Source organism: Anguilla rostrata, chromosome 7 (genome assembly GCF_018555375.3).
Source record: "Anguilla rostrata isolate EN2019 chromosome 7, ASM1855537v3, whole genome shotgun sequence".
In the NCBI taxonomy this organism is placed as follows: domain Eukaryota; kingdom Metazoa; phylum Chordata; class Actinopteri; order Anguilliformes; family Anguillidae; genus Anguilla; species Anguilla rostrata.
Genome location: NC_057939.1, coordinates 13,392,781 through 13,408,133, shown reverse-complemented (window position 1 = coordinate 13,408,133; position 15,353 = coordinate 13,392,781). Strand labels below are relative to the sequence as shown.

Sequence of the window (15,353 nt, the reverse complement as noted above, 5' to 3'; positions counted from 1 at the left end):
ACAAGTGTTTTGTACATTGTACATTGTAATTCTTACTCCTATCCATCTCGCCAACAACCAACACAAAATAAAAATATATAAAATATCAGTCTTAAGATTATAATATGAGTATAAATTTCACCATAATAAAAAAGCGCTAGTTCATAACGTTAGTTAGCTGCTTTGAAGTGATGGCACAGCTCAGCTGTTGGATTATGGAGTGAAAAGAAGCAGCAGCTGGGTTAGGACTTTCGAAGATTACAAATTATTTGAGAACAAAGTTAATAACTACACAAGAGTTCCTGTCGTCTGAATTTCTCTGAGCTGAAATTACGCTACGTCAGTGACCCTGAGCTGTGACGTCATAGCATCCCCTCACATGCCGCTCTCCGCCTCCCCCCCCAGGTGTGACGAGTACGTGACGCAGCTGGACGAGATGCAGAGGCAGCTGGCGGCGGCGGAGGACGAGAAGAAGACGCTCAACTCTCTGCTGCGCATGGCCATCCAGCAGAAGCTGGCGCTGACGCAGCGGCTGGAGGACCTGGAGTTCGACCACGAGCAGTCGCACCGCGGCCGCGCCAGCAAGGTGCCCAAGATCAAGACCGGCCCTCCCAAAGTAAGTCCAGCACCACTGCCCGGCGCGTCCCCCGCGGCAGGCCTCCTCACCTCCCCCCTGACCCCCTCCTACCCCTCCTTCACCCCCCCGGCGCTGGGCAGTCCATCCCCACTGGAGACCCCCCTCTCCACGTCTGCCTGGACACCCCCCTCCCAGCCCCTGCTGCTCGGCCACCCGCAGTGGTCCCTGGGCGTGCAGACCTTTATCGTAGACCCCCACACCTTCAGCTCCGACTTCTGCTCCCTGGCCCGCGCCGGCGACCTCGGCCACCCCTCCTCCTTGGACTCGCGCTCTCCTCTCGCCTGCTCTCCCGGCTCCGCCCCCGCCTTGCCCTACCGCTCGCCCGTCTCGGGGGTGCGGCGCTCGATGCCCATCACGTCCAGAACTGGCCTCCGGGCGGCCGCGTCGCGCTCCGCCATGATAGTTACCCCTCCCGGCACTCCGACCGGCCAGCACTTCCCCCGCGCCTACAGATCCCATCATGCCTGGCACTGACACTCAGCAGGGGAGCTTGGGTGGGGTGACACAGAGAGAAGGGCAGACTGGTTTCCTGTTTCCTGTGCCCAAAGCCCTGCCTGTGAGTTTGAATGTGCAGTGACTTTCCTCAGGTATTTATGATGAGACAGAGCACAAAGCAGCCCAGCCATCCTGTAGCACTGCTGATCAGTCTGAGGGGTGGATTGCCCTCTCGTGTAGCATGAGTGTCTTTGAGTTTTTCACTTCGTTTCTGCCTCAAGTGATCGGTGACAGAAACAGAATTTGTGTTCGGACTATGACTTTGCTAAGGATTCCACTGTAACTGCCTAAATACATGTAGACCGGAAGTCTAATTATGTTGTTTAATTTAGCTCAGAAATGATTGCAACTTTTGGATAGTAAAATTTTGAAGATATGTATTGTTTCAGGAAATAAAAGGACACTAGTGCTCCACCACGTGGAGGTTAGGGTTTATAATGGTTAAAACCCTTTTGGGAGCTGAACAAAGTGGTTGAGCTTCTTTTTATATCCAAATGTAGTTTTTGTATTCATTTCTGCATATAAATTTCTTCTTTGTTTATTTATTTTTTAGTCTTTTGAGCTTCCAGTTAAAGGGTATATGTAATAAGTAGCAGTTTTTAAAACCTGGAGACATAGGACTGTCCACTGTTTATTTACTACCAGAGGATAAACCAACCTCTAGTCCTTTTCTCTATACCTTTTAAAGTCTTTTTTATCTGTGATTTTAATAGAAAGCTTAGGTTTAGGAAACAGTCAGTCTTAACTAACACCTTTAGCTATTCCCTAAATTTGATTTGCTGATTTAAAAAAAAAAAAAAAACTTATTGTCAAACATGTATGCCTGAGGTATAGGAAGAGGCCATTTTCAATGGAGGACAAAAATCTGTTTATTGTTATTGCTAGCTTTATAATTAGTATTTCATTGTTTCTCTTTCTTGTTGTTATTTTTAACGTTAATAATTAACCCTATGTAATCAAAGTCTAATTCAGCATTGTCTTTCAATAGGATAAACAGATGTTTGGTAGTTTTTTACATGTGGAGTTTTAGCGCTGCCTAGTGGCTGACTCCTACGGGCATTCACTGGCTCATAAAGAGTGTTTATGCTGGAATGTTCAAATGTTTAGGACTCTGACTCTCTTAGTCATGGGAATAACATTTTGTCTTCTTTGGTAACAAAACGCTTACATCATGTCAGACTTTCACTTCACAAACTCAGGTTGGGGGGGGGGGGGGTACAGGGAGTCATATAATGTAGTCTCTGTGGCACTTTCCAAGTTAAGCATAAAATTCTGTGAGTTTTCTCACTTTCTTTGTTTGTTGTTGTTGTGAAATTCATGATGGTGTCTAAGAGTCTTAAAACGATCTGTTATTGATTATTTTCTGTACATGTCAAAAAAGGACTATTGCTATTGCTTTTGGATTTAAAATCCCTGTATCTGACATGTACCACAATAGGCCAAGGGGGACCTGGGGGACAAACCTAGAAAATCCTTGGAATAATGTATAACATTATTATACACTAGTTAATTCAGCTCATTGGATTAGTAAACCAGTATTCTTCAGTGTATACTCATAGCATTCAGAGTTCTAAAACTCGATTACTAATTCATTTCAGACTAGCTTGAGAATTGTCTTTTTTTAGCAGTTTATTTGTAAATAACTTTGTACTTGCTCACCAAATGATAATCATTATGAGCTACATGACTTTTGGGTTTCACACATTACAGATGAAGACTCATTTCCAGGTTTTGGCTCAGTGTTTAACCATAAAGTGCTGAGAGGGACAGAAATGCAAGCGAGGTACCGATTTGATCAAATTAGTGTCAAGGAAAAGCTATTACATTTGAGATATGCTTCTGTTGTGTCCTGCTGAGTTCGATCCAGGAGACCGCAGCTGCCTGAAATCTGTTTTCTCAAGATGTCCGCAGAAGTAGAGCTGACGCAGACCATAAACACAGAGGATGTGCCTGCTATCCGAAGCATAGGTTCATAGGCCACTGTGAATTCTATGGCATGTAATCATGCCATAAAAAGTGAAACACTTCTTATTCACAGGCACTGTTTACTACTGTTTATTAATTATTGCTCATGCATTTGATGAGATTGTTATTCGGACATCTTTGGCTATGTCAGTAATATTTCAGATTTGTGAAGTGAAAATCATTTGTTAATGTTAAATTGTAGTACTCTTACTGTAATTCCATCCATATCCCTACCCTCCATGGTTTTCCCATGACTTTTAAGGTATGTCTGCAGCTCATTACGTGCTTTACTGAGAAGGGTATAAAGACACTGAGCACAATATACAGAAACTGTCACAATCAAATGTGGCATATTCCACACTGTCTTTCAAAAGGACTTCAGTGGCTGTTGAAATGACATAACCTTAGAAAGGTGAACTGCTATTTCACGCTGTCTCCTATAGCCTATTTAATTTTCAGCCTTGTTTATACTTTGCAATAAAACCTATTGCTGCACCCAATCACAACTCACAGATCCCCTCTCCCATATGTTGCTGGAAACCTCATATTCATGCATCAGTATGAAACATGTACTGTATTAATTATGATAATCACTAAGTCAATAAGCGTTGTATGATGAATGTTGAACTGCAAAGAATAGTTTACATGTTTCTTTTCTACTGATAAGATACAAAGATATTTGACAAGTAATATATTTTAACAAATTTCTCCATTTAGAAAAATGAAAAATAATGAGAGAACTCTTTGTGAGCTGTAAGTTGGTCTTAGAGAGACAGAGTGAGAGAGAGAGCAACAGAGAGTGCAAGAGAGACAGAGAGAGAGTGAGAGAGGGAGGCACAGATGTCTTATTTTTATTGGCTGTTAGGCTGTTATTGGCTATTAGCAGTCCAAGCTGGCTCATCAAATCATACACTGACTAGGAATCGATGAAACTTTCGAGAATTGTGTAGTTCCACTCACATTTTACAAGGAACACACTGCACAATGCAAGTGTAGTGTGGTTCTCACTGTGTCACATTCCAAAACTTTTGCTAAATAATATCGAGTATTTTGTGCACTGAGGAGACTAAAGGAAGGGCCCCTGTTGGTGGTACTGTCTGCGTTCTGTGGCAGTTACCAGAGGTGACAAGGCTGTGGTTTTTCTGGCTTCTCGGTGCTTCATGTGGGTTTTCGGGTTAACGTCAAGACTGGGCTGCTGCAGGTTAGCACAGGAAGGAAACCAGTGTGACCTCCTCTCTGTGATCTCCTCTCTGTGAGCTCTTGTTTGAGAACTCCTACCTGTGAGCTCCTCTTCTGCTCTCTGTGATGTCAGTGACATGTTTATACAGTAGACGTTGAGCCCACTCACATACATGTACACACTCGTGTGCACACACGGAATCTACACACCCATGCCATACATGCATTACTCAATTCTACATATGCACACTGTATTGCTCTCACGCATGCACATCTATATTCAAATCAGTCCACCATCTAAAAATTTCACAAATGTCCCTCCTGCATTTGACAGTGACTACATATCACCACTAGATGGCAGCAGTCACTCAACATTAAGCTTGATGGGTCTCAGCTGTGAAGTGCAATATGCCTAACCTGATTTTACTATCATTTTCAAATTTCATCTGAGTTTAAACAGTGTAATTCATTTGCTACTGGATGTGGCTTCAACAGGCCAAATTGGAGGCTCCAGATTACAGAAGCTGTTAAAACTATACCCCAGCTCAGTATAGTCACAATGTTGAAAAATTACATGTATTTGGCCAAATTCAGGAGAATTTCCAGTATTATGGGTAAGAAGTGAATGTTTGTGTATGTGTCTGCATGTATGTGTTCATACTGTGTGTGGGGAAATGTATTTGTCCTCTCGTGTAGATCTATGACTGTACTGAATATATTAGTGATATTTGTAAATCCTTGTGGTGATGTCTTTATGTTTCCTGTATGTGACAAGCGTATGCTAACATTGATGTCGGCCTTCATTGGATGGAGTGAGGAATGTCTTGTCAGTTGGGTTAGATTGACATATTAACTGATAATTTACTTGCCTTTGTTTTTATTTTCAACCTTCTAAACCAAAGAGCCTTTTAACTTTCATTTGACATCATTCATGTTACGTTAACACAAACGTTATCATGCACACAAACTGAAAGGAATGTATTATTGTTAATATGAATATAGAAGGGATATCAGAAGTATGGGTGCTATGTGTGGATTGTATTTCTCTTTTTGTCCATATTTTTTATCTCTCTCTCTCTGTCGGTCTTATGTGCATGAAAAGGCCACAGTAGGTATATAGACCGTATTTCTATTTAATTATGTCATTATTGTATCATATATGATTATTGTCTTCAGTCATTTCAAATGCAAAGTTTAGATCATGTTGCAATAAGAATGATATTAATAAATTATAATTTACTAATAATGATTTAGTGTTTTATCAGTCTACTCTAGGCCTTTTTAGTACTAATTCCACATTTTTGTGGAACTGCATAGCAGTATGCTTTGCCTGCATTTTGAGTATTCAGCCTTAGGGGAATCACACTGGCAGGTGTGGAGGGATAATTGCAGCATTTCAACTGAAAATTCCACCCCCTTCTCCTGTTAAATTCCTGTTAGATCTTGGAGCAAAAAATGCAAAGAGACAGACAGCCTCATTGTGTTTTGTCCACACACTCTTTTTATGCATTCAGATGATAACTGTCCATCACCACTCAGATTCTCTGCTGACTCGTAATCACTTTTAAAACTTATGGCAGTGTTTTGAATGCCCCACTGCCCAGATTATTGAGCTCAGTGGGGTCTACCCTCTCTGAAGGAGACAGTGGGCCTCATTCATGAAACACGTTTATGATCACATTTGGCCATAAACTGCGGGTAAGAACGTTTTCAAGAAAATTTCCTCATTCGTCATTTTTTTCTTATCTGTATTTTTTCGAAACTCTTTCTTTGTGCAAATCACATGAACAGGATTGCGCACAAAATTTGCATACAGCTAGCATTCAACATCTCATATGCCTGAGATATGCACAAAAACAAAGGTCTGCACATGAATCTCACGTGATTCATGTGAATGTGAATGAGGCCCAATGATCTTAACACCTGCATTGCAGTGATAGAGAGAGCAGAAGGTGTGACCACTAGAGGGAGACAGTGTGTATCCCCTAAGTAAGTGATCCTTCTGACTCCTCCTGGTTTTTGTATTCATCTTAAAATCAGCAGCCAATTTAGACACAAGAAACCAAGCCAGCTTTGCAGATCCTTGTATCCTAGGTAACACTTACCCGTGACCTTGATCTGGGGCCCAGCATGATTGACCTTCTAAAAGAGTGTCGTCACAATGGGCAAATTCATTTTTAGTTTGCATTTCCTGTAATTGAGTAATATTTCTGGGCAGGGGGACTACAGTATATGCTATGGATGACAGCATAGTAGTTTATGGAAGAGCGATTGATTAACCCCTGACGCCTGAATGTGTGTTCGTTAGCAGTGCAGAGAAGGAGAGGGTGGTGCCCTGGGCCCACACAGGCGGTTCTCCCTGATAAGCCATTCCTCATGCGATCCTCCTGCCAGTGCCGTCCTCAGTGTCTGCGTCCTACTAACCCTCACTGTCACTCCTCTGTATATCTGTCTAATTTATCAGTCTCTCCTAGATTGTGAGCAGCCTGCTGCTTCCGTACCGCCAGTCCCCCCACAACTAAGGCGAGACAGAGCCTCTGTAGGCCGCAGGTAACGTCACAGCACAGTACCCCCCCCCCACCCCCCCGCCGCTTCCTCTACCTCATGTCCCTCACCGAGGACAAACAGACTCCGCCCTCACTGTGGCCCCATGCACAAGCTAGAGGTGGACAATCCAGGTTCAGAAACTTAAAAAAACTAAAAAGTCCTCCCCAATATTTTGTTTCAATCACATGAATTCGCTAATTAGCATAATTCCTCCACCAGGAGGTAGAACTAATTTGAGAAATAAGGGTGGAAGAAACACTTGTAAGGACTATAACTTTCTGACCCCTAGGCTTTTCACCTCTACTAAAAACACACGGGCACACATATGCACACAAACACAGTCACATATGCACACAAAAACGCACAGTGCTCACACATACAAACATACATATGCACACACATGCGTGTACATGCAGACGTGGAAGTACACATGCACACATAAAAACATACGCACACGCACATTCTTCTGTCTTGAGACAGTAAAGAGAATGCATGAGCTGTGGCTATGACCTAAGACCCACATTAATGTCTGTGGAGTGTGAACTTGCAGTAACCTCAGCCTCTGGTGAGGTGAATCTACGCTGGTAATTATAGCTCTGTATAGGGTGCTGTACTCAGACCTGTTCTCATACTACCACATGACACAGGACACCTAAAGCAAAGGACAGTTCAGTGCTATGCCCCTCCAACAGTTTGATTCATTCATTCTAATGTGCCCACGTATTTGAAGTTCCGATTAAAACCATAAATGTTTTATATGTGGTGGCATAAGGTATAACGTTTTGTGAAAATGTTACAAAAGAATGGCATGCAGTGAGAATGATCTGCTACTGTACAATAGTGGCTCTCAATAGCCCTGCCCCACATTTTAGATAATCAGCTAGCAGCTTGTTCACCTCCATTTTAGAGCAGACACTGCAGATCCACTGATCACTGATCTATGTTTTCCAGGCAGATAGTGGACTGTGCTTGGATTGCCCAATGCATGGTGCGCTTGTACACAGGCATCAATTAAAAGCATGCACAGCGTGCTCTCAGTTGACGCCTGTGAACATGCGCACCATGAGGTCAGCCCTCCACACTGTCTGTCACCTCCGTACTCAAGCTTTCTCCTCTCACACAGCTCTTCCTCGCACCCTCAGAGACCTAGGGCTCATTTCTACATTCCCCTCCTGAGTTCAGGCAGCTGTCCCATTCAGACAGCATTACAGTCATCACCTGCTAGCTGTGGGAGACCTGGAGTCTTAACACTAACCCGTTAATGTGCATGAATGTGTGGGAACGTGCTCTGTTTGTGCGTGCGGATCTCATGCTTGTCTTTTGAGAAATCTCTGCCTGGCAACACCTGTGTGTCTCTGCCGGAATCGCTGTTGTCTCTCTGCCTCTCTGTGTTACCTGAATATGGCACTGAAAGGAATCTTCTCTTCATGTCATTTTCTCCTTCTCCACTCTCTTCCTTTCTCTCTCTATCTCTCTCTCTGCCCATTCTTCTTCTTCATTGGTTTCCTGCCTTCCCTCCCCCGTCGGACTCCCGCTGCAGTCGTAACGTTGCGATAGCTCTCCAGGAAGACGTGAAACATCATTCCAGCGGCAGCAACAGCAGCAGCAGCCGCTCTCCCTGTGTTCCTTTCAACTGTATATCACCAGAGGCTCCGCCCCCTGGCCCTTAGCCTTCCCAGTGTACAGCCAGACATGGGCCTCCACAACCCTCCTTATCTCTGCCATACCTCTATGTCAATAAATAAGCCACCCCCCCCCCCAAAAGGCTCCGACCCTCTCGACCCTCTGCCCAATCACCACGGTTACTGTGCGGGCCAGTATGCCCTGCTCCTCCAGACAGTCAGACAGAGACAATAATGATGCACTCAGGAGAGGAATGGCCCAAACGAGGACAGAAATTAGAAGGCTGTGTCTCTGTTTGAAAGTAACAACATTATAATGGACATATTATTTTATTTATATATTTAGTACTGTTTATTTATTGGTTGATTTATTTATGATTTATTGATTTAAGTATGTATATTCTTGCTCGGTTGTTTATTTATTATTTTTTTGTTTTGAATTACAGAAATGTGTCCCTGCTTTGTAGTGAAACTTGAACACATGAAACACTGATATGTTGTATCATTATTTGCTTTTGAACCTTTGAGCTTTATCTGCGTCGGAGTGGCATTAAAGGAAGAACACAGCAGATGGTTAGAGTCGCAGAGGCTAATAAAGTGCTGTGAAGTCGTGTCAAGGTCCAAGCACTGTGAAATCACTCTTAAGTTTAACAGTGCAAGAATAATTACCGAGTATCTAGAGTAATGAATTTCCATTGAACGTCCCACAGACGGGCACATTTTCCTCCATACCTACTTCTGTTGAAACAACCAAAATAATTGCTATTAGTCCCTTCCAAAGCTAAAACTTACTTTTTTTGTTTTGCCTTTCTTCTGAATGTTTCTGTCACTTTGTATAAACCTGGGGAACAATATGAACTTTCGCAGTATTACACCTTCTGAGTGGAAGGCTGAAACATCGAGCTGAATCCACAGAAAGACTGTTACAGCCATGTTTGTACAAATAATTTTCACCTGCACAAATGTGCAAAGCTCTTTTGTAAATTTTATGTTTGAAAGCACTGCAATATCACAATATAATCTGTTTTTGAATGAAACTAATGAAGATTCTGATTGCAATACAGTGATAATCTTCCAGATGCCGAGTTCTACAAAATCATATCTAATATCACTCACTAAGCACATTTTTCCACATACCTTTTGCAATATATATCAATTAATTAGTATCATTATTTTCTATTAATGAGGAGGTTCAGTTTGTGGTGTAGGTCAGAACACTTGCAGCATTGAATGCCTGTTTTTAGATGAAAGACTGTGATTTGTGGAAATAAGGTCAGTAGGCCCAAGATTGGCTCTGTAAGTACTGGGTAAGATGAAACTGTGGTGAACAAAGCATTTTTTATTCACTTTAAAACAACTTCCATTTAGTCAATTATTGCCCGCATATCTAGCTGTCTTGAATTTTACTTATCATTTGGTTAATACTTTCTAAAGATTTTTTTTTATGTGGCCTTTTTTATGTTACAAGAACAATGGCTTCAAGTGGTTGACAAGTAATTCAGTGATACAGTGATAACATATTCTCATCAGATGTGTTTTACTCCTATTATGCTCTGGTTCATGGGCAAAAAAGCTTGGTAAAGGAAATTGACTCAGTACTGTCTCTCACCTCTCTCTCTTTTTCGCTCTCTCTCAGACTCCTTGCTGCATATAGTTAATGTGCTGTAGATGAACAGAGTAAACAGTTCAGTGCGTGCACCTCTCTTCTAAGTCACTCCACCGAGCAAGCACAAACATTTAACTATGCATCACAGTAATGGTCGTAATGATGATTTTTCAATATAATCTGGTACAATATCACTGTGTCTTCAGTTTTTAATGCTATGATATACATGACACTCCCAAAAGACCAGCACGTTGTTAAACGCAAACAGAGTCAGACATGTATTTCTTAGCAATGATTTTGCTTTGTTTTCACAGATTTTAATTAAACAGAAAGAGAATTGCTTCTCTGTGTAGAAGGGAATTCTGAAACCTGTGAAAGATCTTGTTATATTAACATAGATTCAAATGATCTCATTTCAAGCCTGGGAATAACAATATAAAGTGAGAAGTATGTGAGGTCGCTGGGGTGGGCAGCACTGAATAAATGTTCGTTGGTTAAAAGAAAATGTATAAAATAAACACACCACAGAAAGCATCAGTACTCTGAAACGTACTGAGTGATACCTCCAGCAACATAGAAGGGGCTCTTTCTGTTGCAGGGAGGTATGCAGGCATGCAGGAGTCTGTGAGGGAGCATTAGCACGTAAACAGAGGCTCAGTCCATTCCATCAGCTGACAAGTTTAATTCAGGATCCATTCAGAAAACAATTCACAATGGTGCCCTTGTGCCGGTGGCAGTGAGACATGAACCCACTTTCCCGAAACCTGTTATGTGTTTACCGTACTGCCGTGCCTCTCCATTAAATTGGGTTTAGAGTCCATCCTCTCAGTTATTTCACAAAAATGAAGTCAGCATTATCATAAGTATTACTATTATCATTATTATTACAATAGTTTAGTATTAATTTGCCAAATAGGTTATCCTTCTTTGTGCTGCGTCACTGTTTTTATCCCTCACTGTTGGAAGCCATATGACACATTGCCACAGATGCCATTAAGACTATCAGATAATCAAACGCTGTGAAATAAAATGTGGAAATAAATGTCTACCCCCCTGGATTTTAGACTTGATTTAGATATTTTTAGTCAGAGATGGAGGTCTGGACTAATTTTAACGGATTTTGTATTATAATTTTTGGTCTGGGTTGCAAAGCATCTGAATTTGTTTAGAGATAAATCTGCTTTGTTTGTTATTTTGAAACAATTCATCCAAATGGGACATCAAAAGTATTATTGTTTCCATGCACTTTTATAAATCTTGATTTGATTTTTTTATTTGCATGACCTTTTTGTGCCTGACTTGCTAACTATATGAGACCTGTATTATACATGTTTTTTTTTCTTTTTGTTTTTATTTTATTTGATTTGATTTGACATGATTTTGCCCATTATGTGTGTTGAGACTGAACGTAGAGGATTACTTGTAGACAGGAGATAGGTGGGCACATATAAGCTCCATGCCTTTTTGAGGATACATTTTGACATAACTTGCATTCACTAAAGTGGGCCTTTCCATTAAACACATAGCAGTATTTTGGATGGGAGTGGTGCGTGCGCACTAGTGTCCAACTCTCATTCAGGAAAGCTTTTTTCCCTCATAGCATCCACTCAGTGAATGATGGTGCAAGCATGTTTTTAACACCAGGGGGAAATGTCTTTTTCTTCTCTTGTATGTATTTATGTGTATCCTAAAGGGTGGGTTTACTATATTTATTGAGCTGATTATTGTTTTATTTATTGAACTTGTTATTGTTTTATATTTTATGTACTACCTGATGGAATGAATGTGGTGGCGAGAGACAGTCTTCTGATGTTGGGTTGTACCCGTAACGCTGTTGCGTGGAGGACGTGAAGTGGTCCAAAACTAGTCTGTGTGTGGTACTGAGGCTGTCCACGAAGAAGAGAAATTCTCCTGGTTGTCCGCACAATTTTATCTCTGTCTCTCATTTGGGCTCTCTGCTGCCAAGATAGAACAGAGACATGAATCAACACAAAAGAAATATTTAAAAATAATAATAATAAATTTAAAAATACAGCAATATACTGTACTGGGTTTTATTATTATTCTTTCTTATTCTAATGAAAAACAGTGTAATATCTAGCTACCTGTTTCAATAGAAAATAAACAAACTGTCCCTGGACTGTAAATGGGGCTGCTTTGACTGTTGTCTGTGTCTGTTATTGTCTAGAAGATCCAACGACACATTGTGCACCACATCCATATGAGGCGCGTGTGTGTGCGTGCGTGCGTGCGTGCTTGGAGGGAGAGAGACTAACTGCAGTAAAATTATTGTCTGCATAATTCGCAGGCTATAGCACTTATTACTGCGCGCATACGCCAGCGGTTTACTCCAAAATCGCTATTGTCAGCACCCACCACGCTAGTCTTCAATGATTACTTCAGCTTCAGTTCACATAGGATACTATCTCACTTTAAACGCATTAAGTTGCGTGCACATTAATCCTTATATCTGTAAATATTTGACGTATGTGTATATATGTGAGTATGTCCATCTTCTTGCTTCACTGGGAAGTAAACAGTTCAACAGGTTAACTCGTGTTTATGTAATCCTTGTGGCTACTTAGCAGTTAGTAGGAAATACCTCAACCAATCAGCGTGATCGAGAGACTGCTCAGCCTGTGCTGAGGGCGTGGACTATTCAAGGTGACTGCAGCTGAGATAAGCGGATGATGACGACGGCGCACAGTACTGATAGCGTTTTGGATTGATTTGCAGCTGTACAGACGTGTGGAGTTGGCCAGTGAAAGAAGGAGCGCATTGAAATACCTACAGATACACTCTTTACGGTGGTGCTACGCTCTACGATTGGCTGGATTTGTATGTACAGTTATTGCTTCTGGAGCGCGCACAGGAACGACAGGTTGTCAAGATTTTACTCGCTTACGAGTTAAGTTTCAGATTTACGGCTGAATGCATGTTATGCAAGAATGTTCTTTGTTCTAATATAATGTCGGTTCATAGAAAGTTCATCTTAAGTGAACACCTTATTTCCTATCTAAAACAAGTACTACATTGAAGTTTTTCAATGTACGACCGGAGAGAGGAGAACTGTGGGAAGACTGCGCACGATATGGACGACTTCAGACGAGCCGCATTTCGGAGGAAACCGAGGAGTTTGGAAAAGAAGCGTGTGGAATCACAAGAATGTGCAGGTGGGTTCGGCTCATTGGGGAACGCTTACTGTACTTCTTAATTAAAAGAGTATGCTAACAAAATTGGCATGCTGCGAGTGCCCTGACTATAGGAAGATTCAGTGATCACGCGTATACGACAGCTATAGGTTAAAATGATGTGCGCCCAATTCATCTTATTTTGTTAATTGCATTATTTAACTTTTGACACAAGGCCAGATAAACAAACATTTTCAAACGTGGTGATGTATGTATTGCGCATTTAGATGGAAAATACGTGTATGATTACCATAATTTTGGCATACTGTAGGCCTGCTGTCCCAAATGATCTATGTAATGGTAGTTATAAGCCAGGTTATAAATCAACGTTGTATTGTCAGCTTTCTGCTTGCAAAAGGCAGTTGGTCGTCCTCGCCAGAATTTACATAACTATGTGGGTGTGTGTAAATGTAAACCTTTGGGGTGAGCTTTGACTTACTGTAATCAGATTTCCTATGCGGGGCAATTGTGAAAGCAAGGGGACTCCGTCGTAGTGTTTACCAAACGCGTTGCGAAGGTAAGTCACACCTTGTATGAGGCAAGAGGAGAATGTACCTTCTTGTGAGTAACCAGGAAACGACGGGCAGGTCCCAACGAGTCGGTCTGAGCTTATCACTGCTGGTTTACAGAAATACTTGCCCCAAAGGCATAACATTTCTTTAGTAATATTCCCAGAAATACTTTCCATGGAGCAATTGTGAACATAAAAGACAATTATTTATTGAATAACGTGTCTACTGTAGTTGATTACTGTGTCTATGATCCTGTTCACCCCAACACTGCCTTAGCAGACTGGATATAGTACAGGTGGTTCAAAACTGCCACTCAGCACGGGGTTCCTGTTATGACAGAAATTATGCGTGAATAAATGCGAACAGTGTGAAATCGCATTCATGTCCCTGCCTGCTAGCAGGCCTCTGGTGTCCCATGTAGGGCTGGGCAATATGGCCAAAAATCTTACCGTGGTATGCTTTTTCATATCAATCGATGACAATGAACTCAAACTTTGTGTGTGCTCCTTCAGATGGCTCTGTTTCAGATGGTGGAAAAGATTTGTTGTGTTGCCCATCTTGAGCATTACTGGTCTGTGGCATTGTTTTGCAATGAAGGCTGCCCTGCACCTTGTTAGACTTTAATCAATCAATCAATCTTTTTTCTGGACTGAATGTCAATATATAGTTATATAGCTTTAAGAAGCTAAACCACTTCCATATGGCAGAATTTCTTCTTGACAACAAGGTCTTCATGCTTGGGGCTTGCAGTGGTGATGTCTCAGTTACAGTCACTTGAGCTTTTGTCCTCACTTATTATTGTATTATCGACTCAACAAGCGTGCTTACTCCTTACTAGCTACAGAAGTTGTTGTCAACTACCTTCCTGTTGTGTATGCTTATTTGTGGCATGTGATTGGCTGTTCTTGCAGCAGGTGCCATGGATCTATGGTTTTATCACGGTGAAGCAGATGTCTGGGGGGTGCCTCCTGCAGTGAACATATTCTAGTGAAGGAGCAGTCAAGCATTCACAGAATATCAAGCAGTCTTATTTTCAGCAGTATGGCTGCTGCCAGTTTCAGTTTTCTTTCCAGTGGTGTGCATCTCAGTTTGAGAGCTCAGTGGAGCATAACAGCGATTCGTTTTAAATATTGTGGTTTGTTTTTCCGTTTCTTCTCATGGGCACAACATCATGCATTTACACACATATTTACCCATGCATTTTTGATCATTGGCATGATTCCTTTAATTATCATCTGCTTCTTGTTGAACCGAAATCTGCTTCTTGTTGAACCCTTTAGCCAGCAGAAACCATGGCTTTGCGCTGTCATGGTAATTAAGAGAATCTGTCTGATAGCCCAGGGGCGTGCATCGCTACAACAGGAAAAAAAAAAACGTGTTTTTGGCCAGCACCCATGACTTCTTTCATTTTCATGTGCGTACTCTGAGACATTTCAGTCTGCACACACTTGGTGTTAACCAACGTGCTCTAAATAGGAAATGGCAAAAACACTGGTTATTCATTTATCCTTTTTATTTCACGCATTAAAGTGTTCCATTGGCATAGCCTGGGTACAAAATGTTTAGCGTGTGACAAATGTGCAGTGGTAAGCCCTTCAACAATGCCCGTGTTTTCACCAC

The 15,353-nt window shown here is 41.6% G+C and overlaps 2 protein-coding genes across 8 annotated transcripts in view; both read left to right on the top strand.

Annotated features, from left to right (window-relative positions):
* Positions 1-10,801, top strand: part of bicd1a (bicaudal D homolog 1a) — a 51,938-nt gene extending 41,137 nt beyond the window's left edge. Inside the window, exons 7-9 of one of the 4 annotated variants that reach the window (XM_064342929.1) lie at positions 385-595; positions 6,730-6,805; positions 8,343-10,801. In XM_064342929.1, coding sequence (XP_064198999.1) covers positions 385-595; positions 6,730-6,777 — 259 coding nt within the window. In that variant the 3' untranslated portion in view covers positions 6,778-6,805; positions 8,343-10,801. Of the gene's footprint in view, positions 1-384; positions 3,696-6,719; positions 6,810-8,342 lie in introns of those variants that run through there. The other 3 variants (XM_064342930.1, XM_064342931.1, XM_064342928.1) reach the window with 3 other exon arrangements.
* A 1,916-nt stretch (positions 10,802-12,717) lies between these two features.
* fgd4a (FYVE, RhoGEF and PH domain containing 4a) overlaps positions 12,718-15,353 on the top strand; it is a 53,842-nt gene continuing 51,206 nt past the window's right edge. The window contains exons 1-2 of one of the 4 annotated variants that reach the window (XM_064342935.1): positions 12,718-12,872; positions 13,057-13,203. In XM_064342935.1, coding sequence (XP_064199005.1) covers positions 13,077-13,203 — 127 coding nt within the window. In that variant the 5' untranslated portion in view covers positions 12,718-12,872; positions 13,057-13,076. Of the gene's footprint in view, positions 13,204-15,353 lie in introns of all 4 variants that reach the window. The other 3 variants (XM_064342934.1, XM_064342933.1, XM_064342932.1) reach the window with 3 other exon arrangements.